Here is a 24,808-nt window from a genome sequence, read left to right on the forward strand (position 1 = left end):
TAAACCAGTAAATCTCAACTTCACTGGCTGGCCGTATATAGTATTTGGTCCCGGCTTTGCATCTGCGCACTAGTGGAGTGGGATTTCTGTGCCTGTACAGGCAGTGCAGAGGTTGCCCACAGGCCTGTATAGCCATTACACACACTTACATCAAGGAATTGACTATTTATAGAAACTATCCAGTTGTGGATAAGGCTCTGCTCTTTGAGGGAGTTCTCAAAAAATTTGAGCATCTAGATGCATATTAAATCTTAGCTAAATCAAGAATACCAAACACATGGCACATAAGGAAAGGCTTGGGGTGATGGAGTGAGCTTCAGCTAAGCAAAGTTAAGGCGTGGTCACATGAGAAAATAAAGGGACATCTGTGCGTCTTGGCCAAAACATTTGGTCTGGAAGTTCAGTGACATAGTGATCATATACTGACAGGGCTAGTTATTGAACTGCTGGTGAGCTAACCGCGAACTCCAAAATCCACATCAAATTGTATTTCATCTGCTTCAATAATGTTCAACTTAGTGAGCTCATACTGACTATTTATGGCCGGGCTACTTTATCCACTCAAAACTGAACCACAAAATGAAAACCACTTCTGTATTTCAAACTCCAATCTTCTGTCACTGTTTGAGATAGATCATTATTGCTTTCAGTTCTCTCTTATGATTTTTTTTCTTTTGACTGGCTTGTCCCTGAAATTCTCCCCCGCTGTGGTGACCTGAGGTCAAAAGATGACTCTTGAGGATAAAGAGGTCCTGATCTACGGTTTCCTCTCACACCACGGTGAGGCTGAGTGGAAGAGGGCCTGTGGTGTTTTTGTCTTTAGTTTTGGAAGACCCAAACTATTTTGAGTGGTTGCTGTCATGACACGGAGGGGTACTTGAGGAGATTAGTGGTACTAGATGGCTGAACTCTGTGGCTCATTGTAACCATTATCTTTAACTCGATTGGACGACAGCAGTGAGCAGATGTGTTTTCATTTTATCTGAAATGGGATTTAAAGCCTAAATGTAAGTGGTAGTTGGTGTGTGTGTGTGTGTGTGTGTGTGTGTGTGTGTGTGTGTGTGTGTGTGTGTGTGTGTGTGTGTGTGCAGCCTACATCAAGAGCTAACTTGGGTCTTTGGTGTGTTTTTAGTGCATTTGACAGCTTCACAATCCACTGACAGGAAAACTGAACATACATTACACTGTTCAGCTCTGTTTCTACAAGCACTTTAATCTTGGAGTTCATCTAGTGTAACTTACCAACATTTCCTGTATAATATTAAAGTTTGGTTTCTTTGGGTTTTTGCTGAGGTTTAGATGAGAAGACTGACGTGTAAGAGGATGGACCTGTATCATCAGCATTCAAAGGCACTAATTGTAGGTGGTGAGTGTGAGTGAGTGTGGGTGTGGGGTGGAGAGATTTCATGTTTGCCTTGAACCAGTGGCTGTGATTCAGGGGGTTGATTGAAGGCAGGTGTGTCTGGGTGTGTTGCCACTCTATGGTCTCCTGCCACATGCAGCAAACAGGTCTCTCTGTGTGTCCCATGCATGTGTGGCGATTTCACATGTATGGGAAATCTAACTTTTTCTTTTTCATGTGGACAAAAGTACTTTTTGTACATTATGAAAGTTATATGCTACATTATATTTTATATCTTGTTTAGCCAGTCTCCAAGCCAAAGGTAAAAAGGACAAGTTGTGGTTTTACGGGGAGTTATGTGCAGGATTTTTTTGCCTTTGCCATGATTCCTGTGATACAGCTACATATTTCCCCATGCTTTAAGGCTTTACGCTATGCTAAGATAACTATCTGCTGGCTCTAGCCTCATATTTAGCTTACAAATATAAATTTTCTTATCTAACACTAAAAAAGTAGAACAAAAAAAGCAAACACGCATGTTTCTCAAAACGTCAAACTATTTCTTTTTATATTTAGTTTCCCATCACCCCCTCCCCCTACTGTTCCGGGTCCTCCACCCTGTCTTGTTAGCAGGGAACCTTCCTCCTTCCCACTGTTTCACTGTGCTTTTACAGCTCCCCACATTGTTTGTGTGCACTCCATACCACTGTGGAAAAAACGCTGAAATGGAAATAAAAAGACCCCGTCAGGGCTCTGGATAGAGCACAGGTTGAAGCAGTGGCATTTACATAATCAGTCGATTAACTGCAACTTAAAAAAAGTGCTGCTCTCCGGTCTGCTTTGGCCTCCGATGGTGTATTGTGGTTGTCGGCTGTAAAATGAAAATCGCTGCTGACACAGGCGTCAACACCATCTGCAAACACTTAGCCTGCTTCAATTAACAGAGTAATGCTTTACCAGACAAAACCACTGTCTCCTGGACAGTGAAAATCAGTGGCTGACACTGTCACCAGCATTGTAACACAGCAGTACATCATCTCAACAGAACCACCCATTGTCGCACAGTTCTCACACTCTTGAGGTTCAAGGAAGGCCTACATTTTTTAGGTAATGTGGAAACGCTAAAGCATGTGTGTGTGTGGTTCCACAGTTGATGCATGTAGTGTTTCTGCACTGCACCTCCCAGAGATCACCTGTCAGTCAGTGTGAATGGTTGTTTCCCAGTGGTAGTGAAGATCAGAAGATTTTTTTTTTCTTATGTGAACTGCAGCAGGATTGGGGAGAAGCTCATGAGACTGAAGCTGGAGTCAGATCAGACTCTTGGCTGACTGTGAATTGTGGAGGGGTGTGAAGGTGGATTGTGTCCACTGGGCTTTGAAATGACAGCTGACAGCAACAAGATAATTTGTAAGGCTGCAGTGAAATCAGACAGATTAAAGCGGGTAGGGGCAACATTCACGGTCAGTTGATACAACTGAAAGCAGAGGGCATGAAAAGGACTCTTCTTGGTTGAGCTTCATCTACACAATCCACACAATACACCCCTTACTAATACACATCTGAGCCTAGACAGCAGCTGGGTGTCCTGACTCTCACACACCCAGAGGGCATCCTCACATCTGTCCTATTGTCACCTTCTCACCCACACACACTGTTGTCATCACCTGTTAGCCCAACCAGTGTATGTTCAGATCTGCAGAGCTGATCCATTGCATCACATCTCCAACATCCTCCCCTCTTTTATAATCCCTCCAACCTCTTTCCTCTCAACAGAGTCTGAATACACTTCTCTGGCAAAGAGGCAAAAGAGTCCAGAAGCTGTTGTTGGATTACATGCTAATAATATCATCGCACCTCTTTAGAGTGGCTGTAATAAAAAATTTCAAAAAGGGGGCAGGGCTAACGTAGGATTTATACATGTGCACACACTTGAATACACACATTGGACAATGTCGACTGACTTCTTGATCAAATATCATGGTGGCAACACTAAACCCTCATCACTCATGACCCTGTAAAGTTGTGCTCTTGTCTGGAGGTTTGACCCCCGTCACGAGTGTGAGTTCAGAGGGTGACTGACAGATATATCTTAATGAATTGTTGTTATTATTATCACCTGTGTTGAACTTTGGTCATATTTACAAAAGAAATTCAGAATAGACTAAATTAAAAAAAGAAAACAGTCTAAAGACATATCTCCAGATTAAGTGGAACATGTAGGAGGACCACGCTGTGCTGTGTGTGAACATTTAACATCATGTAATGAATTTAAACAAACAGACTTGCTCCTTGGAGCTGTAGACAACCTTACTAAACAAAATCATCTATGGACAACTTACAAAAATGCTAGGGAGCATTTGCCATTATTAGACATAAACCTTCTTTAAACAGTGGCCTAAAAGCTTCAAAGGAAGTTAACTGTTTACATGATATGAGCTTTGTGGTGTAATGTGGTGTTGGTGTGTGTGTGTGTGTGTGTGTGTGTGTGTGTGTGTGTGTGTGTGTGTGTGTGTATCCATACACCTTTCTGTTACCTGCTGTAAGAATGATAGTGATGCTGGCTCTATAGTTTCATCAAGCAGCATACTGTCACGCCCCGTCTGGATAGTTAAGTTACCTTTTTGTTTCTCCTAGTGATCTTTGTCTCGTACTTCCTGTTTTATTCTGATACTCACCTCTTGTCTTGTTTCAGGTCCTTTACTTCCTGCCCTCATGTGTTTCAACCCTGTGCGATTACCTGCCCTGCCCTAATGTGTTGCACCTGTGTCTCATTTTCTCCCTCCTCCTGAGTATATAGTCTTAGTGTCCCCTTCCTTTTGTGCCAGTTCGTCTGGTTCCCTTCTGACAGCGGTCCAGCATTTTTTCCTTGTGAGTTTCTTAGAGCCATTAGTTTCTTGACCTATTTTTGCCTTTTGCCTGCTGATTTTGGACACTGTTGCCCTTCTGACTGATCTCCTGTGTATGGCCCTTGTTCTGATTAAAAGGACTGATTTTTTAAGTCTGCATTCGAGTCCAAGCCTGTGGTTCAGCATTGACACTTACTGTCTACGAAGTTGTTTTGGGAAATGGCCATTGAGTGTTCTGAGTGCTAATGGATCTTCATTGACAAACCTTTGTGGGAGGGCAGAGCCAAGTATTGATTAGGAATCTAGGAAAGGTTCAGTGAAAGCACTCAAAGCAGTTTACATTAAGAGGTCAAGAGAGAAAAAACAGCTGCTGATCAGGAGAGGGTGGAAAGGTTTTGGTTTTAAATTTCTTCCTTTCCTGTGGGGAACATTTGATACAGTGCAACTGCTTCCCCAAACTAAAGGTTCAAGAGGTCAGACTGCTGACTAGGCAGTTTTCCGGAGCAACAATGCTGTAATGTCCTAATTCCCTGTTTGATGTGAGAATAAAAACACAGGCAAAAAACATTTAAAATATCTTTAATCATTGGATAAGCTTATATAATTTACATACTGCATAATATTTTTCTCCACATCAATGAACATGAACCAGGTATTTGTTGAACGTTTCCACTTCACAAAGGAAAAAATAACATTTTTCTCATGGACACATTGCATAGCAAAATAATAGAAATGCATCGTACCATGAAAATAAAAATAGTTCCACTCACTCAAGCAAGATATCGATTCGACTGATCCAGTGTACTGCAGTCGGTCTCAGTGGCTTTTTAATCTTCCAATCCTCGCTTTGTGTTGCCTAAGTTAAGTTCTGGACCCTGTTCAGAGCCCAGCGTGCACTCAGTGGGGTTTATTTCAGTTCACGTCCATCTCTTTGAGCAGTTTGGGATGTGAACAAAACACACACACAGGGATAAAGTAAGTAAATAAGATTCAAGGAAAGGAAGTGCTTAATGGCTTTCTTTGAGTAGCTGTCAGGTACCTAGAGACCCTCGTCAGTTCTGGGCTAAATTGTGCTTGTGTGTGTTTGTGTACATATAAGAGGAAGGAAGAAAACAGTAGGACACCGGGAGTGGGAGCTTCCTTTTAGCCATATGCTGTGGTGCTGTACTGCTCAGCTCACTGTTTCTTCCTCTGCTCTGCCTCCAGGGAGACACAAACAGTCTGTCTTTTAGCTTCTCAAAAATGGCCAAAACTTGCAGAGAGCTCTTGACAGCTTTTCAGGTGGCTTAACAGAGAGGGTGACTGTGCTGTGTATGAATACTGAACAGAGCAGTGGGGAGTGTGACAAAAAGGAAGCAAAGCTGGTATCGGCAATGACTTCATGCACAGTGGTTTAGTGTGCTGCAGTGAAAATGAAAGACCAGCTAAATTCCTACAATCAAAAAAGGAACATAATCATCACCTGAAGTTGACACTGAATGTTTGGCTTGTTTTTAACTGGGTGGCTTCTGGTTTCTATGTCTTAAGGACTTTTCAAACACAAATTTTTTTTCATTTAGTTACATTACAAAGAGTAAATCATTTCAAGCCAAAACTGACTGTTTGACAGGTACAGAGGATTCCTAATGTAACAAAACTGGAACTTTAAACTATGTTTAACATTGTTGTGAGCCACCTGAGAGGGAGAAATCACTATTTTTGAACATATCTTGTTTAGCTTTGGACAAAACCTATTCTTAGTCACAAATACAGTCAGAGCCTGAGATTAAAAGTCTTTAACGAAATATTTTTAAACATTTTCAAGAGATAGAGATTAGTGCTTTTTGCAGCAGTCAGATTCAGTCACTTTCCCTAAGTCAGCCTTTATGACTTTTTTTCTTCCTGGTGGTTAATGGTTAATTTACTAATGCTTCACAGCTCAATTATAAGCATTAATAAGAACAAATTTGGGGATTGCAAAAATTGTGCAAAATTACATTGGTTGGTGTTTACCCTCTCTGGTTATAATGCAGTTAAATGTATGTAATCTATCAGTCAGTGTTCATGGGTTCCTCACTTTCTAATTAGCCCACAAGTCTCCCAAGTGTATGTTAACATGTAATTGATTAAAGGATGTAATCATTGAGTCTTCAGATATAAATGTTAAGTCATTAATTCAAGTTAAAAGTGTTAATTATTAATAAATTGATTTTGGACCATATCATCTGCAGTATTTATTTAATAAGTGGTCAAATAATCTAACCAATCAAAGGGATTTTTCACAACCTGATAACACAAAATGTGTCCTTATTAGTAGTTTATAACTGATCCTATAAAGCATCAGTAAATTAAAATATTAACCATGAATAAAGCCATTACTTTCAAGCTCTTTATAAAGGGTGCCTTATTGGAAAAATGTATCTGAAAATCCAGGAAGGTGTTAATCATCACATTAACTGTCAATATTCATCAAGAGGCAGCAGTCATGTCATCTGTTCTATCTCACCTGCCATTATCCAAACAGTGCTGTTGCACTGCTGCTGCAGTGAACACTGTCTTATGCAGCCACTAGAGCCGAAACCTGGTCGGTCTCATTGTCATGACAACCGTGTGGATATCCACTCGTCTATGTAATCATGCTGTTTGTCTTGTGCCCAGAATAGCTGGAGGGTGCCTGGCACCTGAAGCCAAGGCAAACACATCAAGCCCTGGGCATCTTACGAATTGTGGACATCACAAAAGGATAGAACAGAGGGATTTTTGACTTGTGTCCATCTTCACTCCTTATAAAAATTCTGGAAAGTGAGGAGAGACATTTATTTCAGCTTTGACAAAAAGGTATTTCCCACAAGCTTGCCAGTTAGTAACACTTCCATTTTTGCTCATGCACACTGCAATTATCATCCCTCTCTTTCAAAAACAATCAGGCTGCAAGCAATTCCTCCTGGCACACAGACTGTCAGCAATCTTTAAATCTTTGCCAAAGAGCAGTTAAAAACAATGTTGATATTCCAGTTTTAGACTGGACGTGCTCAGTGAAAACACATTAAACCATCATGGGTTACAGTATATCTTCAGAAAGACACACTATAGTTGATGTAATGTGTTTTACAGGTTTTGTTCCCTGCACTAAACTGTTTTTTTTTTTCTTCATATGGCTCAGCTAATTTGGAAAGAAAACCACAAACTAGCAGAACAGACAGTCTCTTTGGCATGCAATATTGCTTTACAGCCAACACATATGTTAAAAGGGGAAGGGGGCTTCAAATGACTTCATGTCTGTACTGTGGCTGGATGATATACCATGGCTGAAATACTCATCCAGAGAATGGTAGATGCTCTGTTTGTATGTAGAGAGGGAAAAGATTCCAACTCGTCCAAGAGTTCAAGGTCCAGTTTTAGCTCAGTTTTCCTTGCCTGTCTCCAGGACAGGCCTGTTTCTGCGGTGCCGGTTTTATGGTGCTGTCTCCAGTGAGAGGGCATTGTGTGTGCATGATGTGTGTGTTGGCACAGACTGAACATTTCCATCAAGCCAGTGTGGTGGTGGAAAGTCGGATGAAAAGAGAAGCAGGAGGAGGAGAAGAGAGGAAACACTTCAGTGGCTCAAACAAATGGAGATGCTGAGTTTAACATCTTTCTGTAGCTGCCTGTAGAGATAATATTTCTGTACAGAGAGATCCAGCAGAAAGTGAATTAAAGTGAACTAGCGAAGTTGACTCTAAGACGCATTATATATTAATGAAAGCAGTAAGCAGTTGACAAGTAATTCACTTTTTACATGGAGAGAAAAAGGTAGACCCATTGACTGCTCTCCAAATCCCTGAACCAGAAATAGCAGGTCGAGCGTTGGATTTATCCACATGTTGAAACAGTGTACACAGGTCTGTGTCAAAGCTGAGAAAGCAATCCATTTCTTATTTTAACGTAAACTCAATCTTTAGTATGTCTAACTAGCTTAGTAACCAAAGTAGTTAAGCTACTCCAAAGACAAAGAGTTAGCTTATTGTTCAATTAGTTTGTGAGGCTACAGGTTACGTAAAAAAGCTGTCTTCCCAACTAGTGTGTTAACCATGCAGTGTAAAGGCCTGGAGGGTTTTTAAGGAGCTCTGTCCTGCTTTTTACTTGATATTACCTTCAAGCAACTGAAGGCAACTTTATCCAAGTTAGCATTACATTTGCCAAATACCTAAGTTTGTCCTCATCCTCAAAGCATTTTGTCTGGTAATGTTAAAAGTGAACATAGTTTTCACTGACTAAGTATATAAGGACAAAAACAAGTCTAATTTTAGGACCTAACGATAACTTAATTTGGTAGCTAGCTATTAGCTGATAATATCTGCCAGGCAAAATCCACGGTCATCAGCTAGAAATAAGAAACCTGCTTCTGTGTTGACTGTGACTGACTCAAACAATTCTCAACAGTAAAGGACAAAGCTCAAGTGAAAGAGTTGTACAGAGGAGCATAATGATACTGTACAATGGAAGAATGAAGCTGACTTTAAATGTCAACTTTCAGAGGGTCATAAGATAGCCAAGCTTTTTAGAAGGAGCTTCTTTTTTTGACAAGGTAGCATAAACACTTGAACACTGATTATGTAATATTTCCTCCATTTTATTTATCAAATGTGTTGCACAACCCCTGCAGCATTAACATGACAAACTGCTGACTGGTAGGAGGTGTAGTAACACTGTGACGAATGAGCTGAAAACACATGAAAACCTTTGGGACTCGTCTATTCTTATCCAAACCTGACAGGCCAGCTGTGCTCAGGCAGGCAGTCAGCACACACAAATACACTCATCCTCTCCCTGTCAGTAGTCTTTCGAACTCCTGAAGAACAGACAATTTTCATTTTCATTTGCTGAGAAGAGGCTGCTTATGTAAGCCAGTAGAAAGGCCTCAAAAAATATTGCTTTTCTTCACTGATTGTGTTGGGTCTTCCACACATTTCTCACAATTCGACCAATAAAGCTCTCAGCACAGGGCATGCAATATCCACCCAGCCAACATAACACAATTACCACTCGACACTCCAAGAGCACACAGACTGCTGTCGGTCTAGCCATTTGTACACGCAAGCAGTGGCCAGGAGGAGGCAAATATAATAAAGTTAAAATCAGTCAAAAACCCCAGATTATCATAACAACAGTGCAGTCATCTCAGGAGGGGAAGTACAGGCATATGTAGTCAAGGTTTACACCAATCAGGCACAACATCTGCTTTTAAAAACTAACACAGATTACCATGACGTTAAAACGAAAATATTCAGCCATATTCAGGATTTGTCTACAACCAGTCACGACTAGTACCTGATGCACAGAGTAGCTGTACTGTGATTCAGTGAATATATAATATTGCAGATGGTTGGTTAATCACTGACGTTATTAGCTCCACAAAGACACAAATGCTAACAGTGGGTACATTATTTCTCAATGAGGGAAACGTTTACTAACCTCAGCGCTCTGTCCCTTGTCGTTCAAATCATCTACTATTGTTAAAGGGAAGTGTTTGGGGAGAAACACGCTTACAGATTTAATCATAACACTTATATTTAACATTTTGTTAATACTTTAACAAGTCATACTATCTATAATTATTGGAAGTGCTGTCCAAAAGTAAGGGTCTATACAATAAATTTAATTTATGACTTAAATAAGAGGTTGATAAGGGGGAACTTTGGTTTTATACTATTACTACTACCTTAAATGTAGTACAGGAGGCTCTCAGTGCTAAGTAGTGATCATTGTAGAGCAGTGGTTCCCAACCTAGGGTTCAGGACCTCCCCAAAGGGTCCCAAGAAAAATGAAGAAATATGAAAGAAATTTTTTTTTATTTGTTTTTTGTCAATTTTTAGCTTTTTTTTTTTTATAGTGAAATCCTAGGTAGTTTCCATGAATTTCACCATTTTCCTTCTTTTAAATGCCTTCAAATAAATAAATAAAAATCCAGGGAGGAAAATTCATGCTCTGGTTGAACTGCTTTCAGCTCATGACCACAATAAGGCCATAACCTGTGAAGAGAAGCCACATTTGTTTCATTTTAAGGGCTCACACAACAACACGGCTGAGAACCACTGTTGTAAAGGATACACAAAATGTTCAACAGGACGTACAGTATAAAATAATTGAAAAGCAGTCTTTCTTTTACGGGCTCAGAATAAATATATAGTATTGTACTTTGTGGAAATTATTTTTCTGGGTGAATAGTAGAAAGTCAAATTATATTTTAAATCTCTAAATTCATCATTAGTTGATACTGTATACCACATGTCAATCTGAAATCATGTTTCAGCTCTCCAGCAGATCATCTCACTGTGCTTTATTTGTAGGTAAAAATAAAATAGAATAAAGTAAAATGAAATAAAATAAAATAAAATCAGGGAATGCCAAGAAAGATCCTGAGAAAACTATGACACAGGATTTTTAAATTTTCCTAAGTTTGTGTGAGGCAGCCCAGTTTGGCTAAGTATGGTCAAAATCCTGTAATGTGCATCGATCTTATTACTGACATCAATGTTTTATAGAAAGTTAGTGCAGTCACAGGAGGGAACAACAGAACAATAAAGTTATTCTTTGTCTTTTAAACCCAGTGTCTTTCAAAGAAGAAAGCCTCACTATGTGCATTTCACAACAGCAGTTCACTCTTCCTCCAACCTTCACTCATCTGGTTTTTGATGTTACAGAGGGAGTGGTCAATAGTGGATTTAGTCTCTTCTTTTATTATCCTTCTTACAAAAACGTCACATCTTCTTGCGACTGCACCCACCGCCAGTGCGCGTCGTACTCCAGATGCATTTTGCCATTCATTTTGCAAGTGTCCAACTCTATTTTTCCGTTTTTGTAAGGTTTGAGTTTGGGGCTCTGGCCGGTTCCCAGTTTCTCAGTGAGGCTGGGGCGGGTCGGGCCGCCTGTTTGTGTGGCTGGTTTTTCCAGAACGCCGTTAACCTTCATGGATTGTGCCTGGACATTGTTCTTAGAAACAGGGCTTCCCTTGCCGGTCTCTGCAGCCTTGCTCCACACCGGAGCATCTTGTTTTGGGCCCTCAGACTTGGCTTGGGGAGAGCTGACAGGAACAGCTGGCTTCTCAGTTGCAGTCCCACTTATCGCAGTCGCAATGACAGCACTGGTAACCACAGTCACTGGTCCACCTTTCACCTCCATCCCATTTCCAGCCCCAACTCCATTCTCATTTGCCCCAGCCCGAATCCCACTCCCAGCCCCAGTACAAGACCTCATCCCTAACCCAGCTCCTGTCCCAGCTACTGTGGCCCCGGGGCCTCCCCCAGTCCGGCCCCCAGCAATAGCATCTGAAACCAGTGGTGTGGAGGTGCAGATGACCGACTCTGAGCTGGAGGGGCAGTATTCATCCATGTCATCCGCCAGGGTGTCAAGGTAGCTGCCGATGGAGATGTTATCCAGCTTGTCATTGGGGTCCTGCAGGCTGCTCCAGGAGCCTCTCCAGGAGGTGTCGGGGCCCTCTCCCAGGCTGTACTGGCTGCTAGTGAGGCTGCTGCACCGGCTGGTCAGCGTGCTGCGCTCCTCCAGCAGCCATTTCACCGCCTCAATACCTTCATGGACTGCCAGCAACTGCTGCAATATCTTCACATCCACTGAGCGCAAGTGGGCCTGAGGGAAAAATTAAAAAAGAAGATAAGGATGAAATTCCATTGACAAAGTAACATTGAATGTTTTTAATTTTTCATTGCACTCCTCTGGAAATTTTGCAGTTTTCAATAGGAAAGAAAAAGTTATACCAGACACACACTGAACCTGGGGAACCACCAGGACTACTTATTTTAAGCAGTCATCTTTGGCTCTAGGAGGAGTGCAAACACCATTATAATGCTATTAAACCTTTGCAGATTACCATAATTGGAAGTAACATATAACAGAAGCTGGCAGGTCTGGGTATACTGTAAGCTGCAACTGGAAACAAATAAGGTAAAGGTAGTGGAAAAGTAGTTAGAGATGGAAACAGAGAGAGACAAACAGGTAAAAAGAGGGAGAAGAAAGTTTAGAGTAGCAAAGTGTGGTGGATTAAGCTGTTTAAGAGTGTTATAGGACCTAAAGTAACACAGAAGGAGAAATTTGACACAGTGGAAAGTATGACACAAAAGAAAATCAAGAAAAAAAACATCACTTTCCTGCAAAAGACTGTGCAAATATGTCTAAATGCCCTTTAAATGGTTGTGTGTGGGGGAGTCTGAAAAAGCTAAATGGTGGATAAAAAGAAGAAGACGGCTGTAGTCATGGAAAATTCCACCCCAGAATACATTAACAGAGGTCTGCGGTGAAGTGCAGGGCCAAGAGGTGATATATGGCACCAACATTCAAAGCTCAGCTTGGTGATCTCCACCTCTCTCTGCAGATAACCAGTCTCTCTCTCCAAGCTCAAGCCTTAAGTCTCTCACTATTTCTCAGTTTCCTTCACATCATATTTTTCCTTTATTACTTTTTCTGTTGATCTCTTACTGTGCCACTCAAAGCTGAATTTGTATTCCGCCTCACTTACTGTGATTTTGGCTACTTTCAGACAGGTTTCATACAGTTTTTCCTACTGATGATAAGAACATACAAAAAGAGGAAAAAAAGTAGTACATGACCCAGATCTGCCCCAATTAAATGAGTTCTTCCCTGGTCTATGCCCAATTCCTGCACCAAGTTTGGTGCAAATCAGTTCAGTACTTTTTGCATAATCCTCCTGATGAATAAACAGACAGAGGTGAAAACCCAACCACATTGGTGGAGGTTTAAAAAAAAAACAAAAAAAAACAGTAGCTTCTGATGTAGTAAACTACTTTTGCCTTGTTGCCGTAGCATAGCTTGCTACCTTTCTCTGGGTGTAACTTCAGTGTAGTGAAGCTTCTTTTAATGTAGAGTAACTGGTAGCTTATCGCTCACTTCACTTTCCGAGTAGCTTCCCCATCACTGAGATGGAAAGTAAATCACACCTGAAGTAAAGTACCCAAAACAAGTACTTTACTGTATTATACATAACGTTATAATGCCAATCACATAAATATGACAGGGGTGATAGTCATGGGAATCCCAGCCACACAGAATACACACAGAGGACATATATATATATATATATATATATATATATATATATATATAGTATATGTCCATAAACATAGATTATAGGTTGTGCTAGTAATTTTAAGGATCATTTTACAGCAAATATGTTAGAACATGTCGCCTTTTATCAACGATTGGTAGAAGCGAAAGGACCTAAAGCTGCTTAGACCTATTTATAGTCTTAGTGTAGCTCTTATTTCAGGTCCTTATGACCTTTCGGTTATGTCAATAAAACATATTGACTGAAACCTGCCAAGGTTCTCATCTCTTAGTCCTGCATAATATAAACATCTGTAGTTACACCTCCAGTGGAGCGATGCATCATGTAGATTTAGTGTGTCAGGTTTCTCTGTAGTGATTGATCTGTGTTGCTCAAAACAAACAACTTCGTTCAAGAGCCTAAGATTCCTCCATCTACAAGGACGACACTTTGTATGAACAGAGATGAATACCCCTCATGCATCATCTCTGTGTGTAGGAGGTGGCAGACCTTTGTACGAACCAGTCACCAGTCAGGACATGCTGCAGGGTAAAACCACTTTAGCACATTTAGTCCTCTCCAATTCAATGGCTTCCCTTCATCTTTCTCAGTATCAGGCCCTCTGTGGTTAAACAAACCACACTGTAGGAAACAGATTTAGATCAGTGGTTAACAATCTGGATGTTGAAATCCCCAAAGATAAATCTGACAAGACACAATATGATATATGGGAGGACAAAGAAAAAAATCTACTGTGTAAAATAATTTTTTTCCCCCCGACTTTTTCATGTAAAATAAAGGAAACTTTTTCACCACTGATTTAGTTATTACTGCATCCTCACATTGAAAAGGGTTAGTTTGGCTCCTTGTAGTTGGAGCTCACTTTGCAATCCATGCTGAAATGATCAGTTGTCATCACAACCAATGGCTGTACAAGGCTAATTCATTAGCTCAAACACTGTTACAAAACACTGTCTACTTTCTGTTACTTTACACATTTAAATAGGTTATTTATGAGGACATTGTGTTTACTTACATAAAGTCTTGGAGGCCTACCCAACCTTAAACCATAACTACTACATGCCTAATCCCAACCCTTACCCAAACCTTAACCTAAGCATATCTTGAATGTTAACCAAAAACCAAGTCTTAATCCAAAAATACAGAAATTATGAAGCTTTTGGGGACCAACTCTTTGCCCTCAGAAACGTGATGAGTCACCAAAATGTGGCTAAGGTGTCTGACCCCACATTGATTGATACAAGTATACACACAGAGAGACAACACACATCAGCTGACAAGCAGAAAAGACACCTGGGATAGGACATGAGGCAGAAAATTGGAGCTTTTACACGGGGGCTTGTTTGCAGGAAAGCAAATGCACGAGCTGTGTGGTCTGTGTGGAGATATGCTGATGCCAAAGTCACACTGTACGCTAAATTACACCGGCAGACACAGCTCTAACAGCATCTGATGAAGGGCAAAGAAACAAAGAGGAGACATCAAATAGAATATAAATAGGTTATAAGATCCACCCATCCATCTATCCACTTCTACTGTACATGAAGCACAACAAAAAAAAGCGTGTGTGTGTGACTGTGAACCCACTGGCGTCCTGGCACACAGACATTTGGGGTGGGGTTCAGGTTTGAGGTTTTTCAGCTGGCAGAGGCTGAAGGCCTAATGAGGGTGGCAGTAAAAGTAACTCCATGCGTGTCAGTGCTGAGGTGGCACAGTGTTAACTAAGCTGAGCGCGCTGCTGAGCTGGGCCTGTCTGAGAATATAGATCCTGTTAATTCATTGCTGCTTTCAAAACTCAATCATGTGTTCCTGCTTCTTCAGTGGGAAAGCTGCATTTTGTATGAATTTTGATTGTACTGTTATATTTAATATGCCGTCTATCGATAAATATGGATGAAAGAAGGATTCAAATAAAGAGTTGAAACCAAGCTGATTAACCACATAGGCAATCGGCAGAAAATGAATCAGCAACTGTTTTGGTAAGGGTTGGATAATTTTTCAAGCAAAAATTCCGAACATCTCAGTTATGAGGATTTTTGTTTTTAAACTGGAAACTTTGGGTTTTAGAGCATTGGTCAGACAAAATATGCAACTTGAGAATTTCATCTTGGGCTCTAAGAAATTGGAATGAGCATTTATTTCAAATTTTAGACATTGTATAAAAAATAAATGATTAACTGACAAACAAATAATTGGCAGATTAATTGTTGCTGTTACAGCTATAGATATGTATCTGTTTTCCTCAAAAATATCTTCTGGCTCAGAAAACGGAATTAATAATTAATCCCCTTCTATTCAAGAAAGAACTGTTGATTAAGTGTGATTAATGTAAGTTAAAAACATAAAATGATAATAAAGAAACAGGGAAAAACAAGCAGAAATGTAACCAAAAGACAGATTAGTTGCTTTCATCATCCAAACTTAATTACTAGTGTTGGTTGTGGTCTTAACAGAAATGCTTTTCTTTATTTTTAAAATCAGACTGTAGATATTTCCTTGTTTAACTAAAAAAAGAATATGCAAATATGTCCTTAATGCAAATTAGAATTCACGTTTTTGCCAAGAATTAAAAATGCCTACACTCATCTCCAGTTTGTGCCTTGTATCGTGCGTTATGCTGCTGTTCCTAAAGGTTTTTCTTTCATCCCCATTAATCTTATTATTTCCAGATTGATTGCAGCCTTTAATTATGTGATGAAGTCAAACATACTCATTACAGAGAGGACACTGTCAAATAAAAAAGGTCAAACTGGGGCCAAAAGGTTTCACAGCAGTGACAGCAGTTTATGTGAGAGCGGGGGATGGAGGTCCAGGACTATGCAGCCTTGAGGACTGAAACACCATTAATCATCTTTTCTCATTTTTCGGCCATTGGTACACAGCCAAACAGATTTCAGTTTTCCTACTCAGGCACGAGGCCAGGCACTTCCTGGCTGACCCACAGGATTCTGGAAAGCTCATTCCCCTGCTTTTTTATATCCAGTACATAGCATATGTGTGTGCACTGCAAACAATATTCATCACAGCAATCGTTTATAATTCATCTAACTCAGTGAGAAGTCACTTGGTTCAGGCTCTTTCTTAAAACAACCTGGCAATGCTTGATTTTCTGGGTCTGTAAATTCCATTTTGTTTTCAAATAATCTCCTCGGAAGTTTCCTGGAAAGAACAATATAATTTGATTCTGATGCAAAGTGATCAGTTGGTACACTTCCAGTTATTTCTAAATGCTAAACTAGCACACCCTGACATCTTTTATTCAGTGGATAGCAGGTGAGCTACACGTGCAAAATGTATCTACCAGCAAACAAACAATTCAGCATGAAGAATTAGGTGTCCAATAATAAATGAGGGAGTAATAAATATCCACCGGGGTTTAAATGGAACAGTTTCTTTCCTTGAAATTCATCTAGAATCAATAATAAACTAAAATACAACTAATCAAATTTACTACAATAGTCTCTGTTTTTCCTATAATTACAGCCAAACTAAATGTTTCATTCCAGGAACTTTTCAAGAACAGACAACAACAGACTTGTATAATAAAGTGTTACCAACAAGTTTTCATATCATCACAATTCTCTATCTTGTCAAATGTTTTCATGATAAGAAAAATGAATGAGAACAAATGAATCGATCTTTAACATTAAGGTAAAAAGTGCTGTGAGAAAGCATTATTTGGCTTCCATATTGAAAGAAGAGAAGGTTGTGGACCACTGGTCTAGATGCTCTCTTATGTTTTCTGTTTTTCTTTTTTTAATGTGCAAGATGTTATGAAATGTAGCTTTGGTAATCTCTAAACTCCATAAGTTGCTACAATGTGGGTATTATTTTTGTAATTTTGGCCATCATTCTGATCTGTATAATAATAATAGTAATAATGTTGTTGGCTTGTTTACAACCAGTCTTTGGCTGACTGCTCGTGTTCCTTACGCCCATCTGTCTTCATCATAGCAATGAACTCATCAATTACTTTAACCATAAATGACCATGAAAATAAAATACTCCTTGTAAGAAAGCAGAATTATCCTTTAAGCTTTCTCTTCATGTTATAATATACCATTAATGTGCTTAAATGCATCAAGACGCTGGGGGGATGTTTAATGTAAGGACACAGTTTCAATCATCCACTGACAAACCAGGTGTCTAAACACAGACATTTATGATACAGTACATTGTGATGACGTACGCACAGCTGAAGCCTGATCGGTGACGCAGACTCTCCTGTGTGGCGAAAACAGCTTCCCAATGTCACACAGTCTGCTGAATCACTGCCAGCAGAAACAGCACGAACACACACTCCATCTCCCATACACCAGCAAAATAAACACAGTCTCTCTCTCTCTCTCTCTCTCTCTCTCTCTCTCTCTCTCTCTCTCTCTCTCTCTCTCTCTCTCTCTCTCGTCCCCTGGTGTCACTGCCTGTCGTTTCATATTCCTAATCTGACTCGGGCACACTGCAGACATACGGAGTCCTTGCAGAGAGTCCCTCCAGTCTCTAGTAGACAACAGAAGGTCGCCCCTGTCTCTCTCCACAAACCCCCAGCAGCTCCATCTGTCTGTGTTCACCTCTGAATGCTGCGTAAAATATCCACTCATCCTCGTTGTCCTCCGATTCTGTCACATTTTGTGTTTTTCTGTCTCTGTATTTGATTGAAAAAAAAAATGGCATCTTAATCCCTCTCTTTTATTCTGTTTCTTTGTTTTAGACTACGCAGCATGTATGTGAACACGATATCTCCAGAACTCCTCAGGGGAATTTGTAGGATTTCATTGCCGAGTCCCAGTCAGTCCAAATGAAGATAAAATGTTTCATGAAATCACAACACAGGAAAAAAAATTTCTACTGCATTTCAGTCCTGATTAGAACAAGTGGCTTCTTTTAAATTTGGTATCGGTCTCTCCCTTTTGTCCATCTTTTTTCATGAAAGACTTACTGTCAAAACACAAGTGACAACGCAATGTAATGGAAGAGGAAGTGGCAATGTTAAATTGTTACAGTCCGAAACCTGATTGTTCTTCTTATGCGGTCGATAAACCCTAATGCTCCAGCTGCTGTGAAATCTGAGAAGTCCATTCAAGTTCATTGTTAAGTTCACAGGCATCAAAACAAGACAGAGAGGAAATGAGACATAGTAAACAAAATGTGATGGAAGAATAAAGGAGCTAAGATTGTTTAGCAATGATTTAATTAGACAATCTGGCACTGACATTATCTGTGAGGAGATAGCCAGTAGCCAGACGCAGACAGAAGATTATATAGAGAAGTCCCTACAGTTCAGCAGCTCTGCACTCAAAGCTGACTTTGCACTGACATTCATCTACACAGAGGTGGAAGACGGAGATAGAGAGTGACAGGAAATAGCTACAGAGAAAGAGAGAGACAGGGAGACATGAACAAAAAAAGGAGAATGACATATCCTGGGCAATAACACAACATTTGCCCTTTGGTAGCTTAAAATACAGGTGCTGATCATGAATAAAATGTTAAAAGCAGCCAGGGCCTGCATGTGTGTGTGTGTGTGTGTGTGGCAGACTGCCAGCCCTCTGTGGTTTTAAAGGAGTGTCTCCGTATCCAGTAAATCTGTTTAGATCAGTGCAGAGTGTGTCTTCCGTCAGACAGCTGGAGACGAATGCAAAAGATAGAAGCTTTAAAACTGATGAACAAGCGACACTCAAATCATTGATAAGGACATTTATCTGCTTCAGTCTGCACTGCTGTAAAACGGTCTCGACCATACTGAGCCATAAGCACTGAGAAAGCACAGCACATGCACAGTATACTAAAGCAGCTTAGAGTGTTATATACTTTCATATATGTCTTCTTTTTAGGCCTTTCTTTACTTGGAGGTCAAAGGTCAGCGCCACAGTGTCCTCACAAAACACAGTTTTGGCCATATGGACGTAATATCTCCAGAACTCCTCAGGGGAATCCCTTCAAATTTGGCACAAACATGGAGCACTCAAGGATGAACTGATTAGATTTTGATGGTCAAAGGTCAAAGGTGGAGATAACCTCACAAATCATGTTTTTGGCCTCTTGAATGTGATATCTCAATACCGCCTTCAGGGAATTTCTCCAGATTTGGCACAAAAATGCACCTGGACTCAAAGATGAACTGATTAGAAATTTGTGGTCAAAGGTCAAGGTCGCTGTGACCTTAAAAAGCACACTTCCTGGCTGTAACTCTCAAATTCATAAGTGATGACATTTTATATCCAAATGGTCAAAGGTCAACTTCATTGTGACATCATAATGTTCTGCAAAAACACTTTATTCACACATTAACACATCATTCAGAGCTGTAACTCAAAAGGGGAGATTGTCATTGCCATCTGCAACTCCGCTGGTTGTTGGAAGCATACAACCACGAGGTGGTAGTTTTATTTTGTCTAGCATAAGATTGTATAGGAGAAAAGTTTCACACTGTGTTATGTTACCTTTATAAACATAAAGCGAATATTTTTGAAAATTTGAAAGATGGGATGAGCGTTTTGTCTATTTCAAGCTGATACGTTGAAGTGTTTTACATAAAGTTTTGTGGTGTGAAGTTTTATATGAGAGGTGAAAGACAGCTTGTTTGTTCCAGTCTAACATACACTGTAAGGAGTCGAAGAAATGCAGCATAACATACTGTTTTTCCTGACAGTTAGCAAGAGGCAGAGCAACATTTCATTTGTGGTGGTGACACAGTGACAACATTGCCCACACACACACACACACACACACACACACACACACACACACACACACACACACACATACATACACATTCCTTGATCTTACAGTAGAAAGAGGCTGCAGCAGCCATGCATCACCATAATGTGTGGTTACAGATGCACTAGATTAACAGATGAATGAGGAACAGACGGACAAGTACAACTCACAGAAACACTCACACAAATATGCAAGCAATGTGAGAAAAAGTAGCAGATATTAGCCTGCTCCAAAACATCCTGTCTGTGTGTGGATGTGAACGTGGATCTCATGAGCTTCTCAGCATGACAGAGAGTGTTCAGGAAAAAAGTGAGAAAAACACAGATCCAGAGACTTTGCCAGATTAAGCGTGTGTGTGTGTGTGTGTGTGTGTGTGTGTGTGTGTGTGTGTGTGTGTGCATGTGAGCTTTTCCATTTAGCATTACTCTGTAGACACTCTGTATATGCGCTACTGCACATCTTAGTAAGCAGATTTCTGATGAAAGTGCAATGCTCAGAACTCATCTTGTGCACTCCCATCACTCCCATAGATGAATGAAACACACACACACACACACACACACACACACACACACACACACAGAGAGAGACGCAGCCCGGCTCTGTGCTGGAGGTTTCACGCCCCTCCAGTTAGGAAGTAGCTCTTTATCACTATCACTTTCTCTCTATCCTCCCTCCTTTGCAGCAGAACAGATTAATGGCTAAAACTGTGAACAAATCAGTCTGGTTCTCTGCTCTCGACAGATTTATAGAAAATCTCCCTAGATGCTTTGTGAATTCAAACTGAGCACTTTGGGCAGAAACACACTTGGGAACAGGCTGACATCAGTGTCTGGTTACAACAGTTAATTTCTCTGTAAGTCCCATTTGACAGCCTAATAATTTTACCGTTTCATATATGGCTGATGAGAAGGTTGGAGACTAAATATGAGCCTGTGTCTCCTCTGATTTTGATAAAACTGGGATAGATAATGTCACTGAATGTGTCCAAACACACACAATTAATTCCATAAAACTGGCCATTATTTACACTTACCGAGTTCTCGAATGGACCTGCCTGCTATCACAGTGCCTCCTGTGGTTGAGAGGGGATTGTTAATGCAACTGTAAAGGCTCTACCTCCGCCTCTACCAGCATGAGTGTTGAAAGAGGACTGAAGGGCCATGCTTGAAGTATGCATTCATGTGAGCCTTAGAATTTGGTGGAAACACAATGGGAGTCTATAATTTTTACCATAATATGATGTTTAATAAAATAAGGTTTCAATATGCAGCATGTCAGAAATTGCTGAAAACGCATTTGTCCTAGTTTTGCAGAGTCCAGAGAGAAATCCTCAAATGTCTTGTTTTGTCTGACCAATCCCAAAAATATTTAGTTTGCAATTGAAGATTGTGAAACAAGGAAGTATTCACAATGGCAATCTAGTTTTGCAATAATCCAGTCATTAACCGATTATTAAAAGTGTTGCCAATTCATTTTCTGTAGATTGACTAGCTGATTAATCCACTAATCGTTGCAGCTCTAATGTGAAACATCTAATTATGTACTGCAGTCATGCAATAATGTAATAGGAAACACAACTGCCCCCCCTCGAAGTAGTTAATGTGACATACACCAAACAGTAACAGCATTAAAACAGGAAACGTTTTTATTGTTGTGGCTGATTTGTGTATAAGAGTTCATTCTGAACCATTAGTAATTTAATGTAAAACTTAATTTGTGGTTTCAGTTATTTTCCATGGCTTCATGGCTTGACTCACAGAAAAATACACAGATCAGTCACACCATTAAAACCAGTCACCTGTCTGGTTTGTACACAGGACAAAAGTTTTCATAAGTACAAATGAAACCAAACTAAAGTACACATATTTGCATAATGTAGATGCAAGATGTAGAGTATGTGTTGAGAGGGCCAAATAGTGATTATAGGCCTACATGCTGATAATGTTATCACATCAAGTGTTCTTTTAAAGAGCGTTGTTTCCTCTTTAAGACTTACAGTCTCCTGCTTCTAAAGTGCATTTCGATCGCCAGCAACCTAGAAACCTGGAGTGAAGTAAGTTTCTATTTCCAACATGTGACCGAGCTGATAATGTGTTTTGGATGTTTGGATGTAACCGATGTGTTTTGGAGCAACGCTCTCAGAAGACAGCTTGCTTTGTTTGGGAGGTGGTTTGTGGTGATGCATGTGCTCTATCACAATCATGGCCTCGGTGCACGCCTGCATCTGCCACAGGAATGTACAACATTCATGATCATTGAAGGAAAAGAACAACATTCGAGTGATGCATTATTGCTAAAGACCTCTGTGTTTAGAGGAGGTGGGGTCCAAGTAAACAAGAAGACAGAGAGATACAGTAGTTGTATAATAGGAAAAAAAAAAAAAAAAATCAACCACTGCTCAAAGGGAAATAATCAAAGAACAGCCTTGACTGAGCAAAAGAAAACATTTGATTGCAGTTCACAAGCTTTTAGCTGTGATAATCATTTAATGTGAAAAACAAACGCAGTCTTAAAATACATTTCAGAGGGATGATGTACAAATATATCACATGAAAAGTCTGTAAGTTTGCGCCCAACTTGAGGGGATGGGTTCAAGGATTTTTTTTTTTTTTTGTACTTTATTTGACATTGTGAAATATCAACATTTTCGTCAATATTTGTCCTTTCGCTGAATATCATGACTACATCATTATCAGATTTCTCTCAGTCTAAACTATAAGTATTGTTATTACGCTTAATAATCAAATACTGGTCAGACTCTTTTCACAGTTCCTATGATGGTAACAAATGCATTAACTTGTGAACATATAATGAACTGCCCTGGTAGACTGTTATGCTAACATATCAGTGTTTAACTACATATTGATAATATACTAATAACAGTAATGAGCAACCTGGACTTGAGTTGTGTGTTAAATTGAAGTTATTCATTAGCTCTAAAGCACCTACAGTTAAGTATTGCTATAATGTACAAACACAAAGCTGTTAAATGAGAAATGACTAAACAGCTTAAGGCTGGGTGGTCCTACAGTGACATGCAACCACAATGTTAAGAAGAGGCAAAGTCAAATGAAAGACTTAAAATTCTCATATCACTACCTCTGAAATAAAGCTTACCTGATTGGAAAATCAAGCTTGAGGATGTATCTTTGGAGGCCAGAACATAACCATTCATTCTCCATCATCAGCAGATGTTCAGTGATGCTTTAAGGTTTTGCATTTTGCACATTAACTGAGCAGCGAATGTTGAGATCTTTAAAACAATTTGGTAGTCATGGTTAAGATGAAATGGCTTATTTGATGACAAACATATTCTGGACATATTCCGTCCTTATTTATGGAAATGAATAAATCCAATCCTATAAAAGGGGGATTAACTTCTCAACAGAAAATCTAAGTAGCTACTAACATTAGGAAAAAAAATAACCCTGATGTTATATAACACTGTATTGTTTTTCATTGATTAGGAGTTGTGCAACTGACTATGTATAGTTTAGAACTATATGCCTGAGTCACGATAAACAGATCAGCTGCTAAATTAGCGCTTAACTACAGTGTCCAGTGGAGCAGAGAGCTGGCTCAGTTTCACAACCTTAGCTAAGCATCAATGTGACAGCTCAATGCTGTGGTGACTACAGTGAATGCCACATCCTGGAAAACAAGAGTCTATCACACGTCCAACAGCCTGTGCCGCCACGCACGCGCGCACAGACACACACACACACACACACACACACACACACACACACACACACACACACACACACACGATCGACTAAAGCAGTCTTACCATCTCCATCTTCAGTTTTCTGATCTTTTCATCCAAACTCTTCTTCCCCGTCTCCTTACTGGTGTCTTGCGCGGTGGTCAGCTTGGCGTCTCCCCGGAGAGAGGACGCGTCTTCCCGCATCCACCTGAGCAAACCCTCGGGGGTCTTCCGGCCGATTTTCATCTCTATGTCTTTCAGATCTGGGATGGCCTCGCTGGCACTGCCTTCCTCCATCGTTTGCCCCTGGGTTTCAAACGAAAAGATCCGCAGGGCAGAGATTACGTCCGCTTCGTCTCTTGGAAATTGTTGCCTGTCAAGCTACCACAGTCACTTCCTATAGGATTGTATGGCATCCTATGCGACTCCAGCTGAGTTGGACTGCGCCAGGAGAAAGAAAACAGTCTGACAGCATCAACACAGCGTGCGGTTATTCCAGCAGATAAACATCAATGGCTTTTATCTTAGCTGTATCACCATCCTCTGTCAAAATGACTCTACCTAAACAAACTGGTGAGCATCAAGTGAAAACAGGAAAAAAAATCTTCTAATTTGCTGATTATTTCACGTGGCTTGTTGTTTGGTTCCTCTACAGCGGTAAACACAGTCTGATCTCCAGGGTCCAGTGTCCTGTGTGTGAGCGCTGTGTGTCTTGTTGGAGATCCCTACACTGAGCTACATTGCGCAGATTCCACCTGCATGATGACAGCGACCAGCAACCGCAGAGTGGGAGAGAGTCACCACACCGTCACGTCAGCGACAATGACATCAAACAACGTCCGGTCAGGACTTCCAAAATAAAATAGGTTTAAAGGAAGACGTTGGTTCTGAGGAATAGACTACCAAAATAAAAGTATCAACAACTTCTTTGTGTGAATCTAACGTCTGTCATGAATCGAAGACGTTTAATGAAGAATTCAACAGTAGATAAGCCCATACCGCCCATAGAAACACATAACTGAGAAGTTAAATATCCTGTACAGGCTGGATTACCCATAAAGCAAAACAGATAACTGCACAGGGGTCCCAGACAGTCAGGACCCCTCAGAAGCCCCAGGTTTACTCTGTTTCTGGTT

The 24,808-nt window shown here is 40.3% G+C and overlaps 1 protein-coding gene across 1 annotated transcript; it reads right to left on the reverse strand.

Annotated features, from left to right (window-relative positions):
- Positions 1–4,751: 4,751 nt before the first annotated feature.
- lurap1 (leucine rich adaptor protein 1) lies at positions 4,752–24,364 on the reverse strand. The gene is made up of 2 exons (XM_023394606.2): positions 23,757–24,364; positions 4,752–11,793 (listed from the first exon to the last, which is right to left on the reverse strand). Exons 1-2 carry the CDS (start codon positions 23,967–23,969, stop codon positions 10,897–10,899), a joined length of 1,110 nt encoding a protein of 369 aa, XP_023250374.1. The 5' UTR covers positions 23,970–24,364; the 3' UTR covers positions 4,752–10,896.
- Positions 24,365–24,808: the final 444 nt, after the last annotated feature.

Source organism: Seriola lalandi, unplaced genomic scaffold, assembly GCF_002814215.2.
Source record: "Seriola lalandi dorsalis isolate HSWRI2012SDOR001 ecotype SW California unplaced genomic scaffold, Sedor1 jcf7180002054949, whole genome shotgun sequence".
Lineage (NCBI taxonomy): Eukaryota > Metazoa > Chordata > Actinopteri > Carangiformes > Carangidae > Seriola > Seriola lalandi.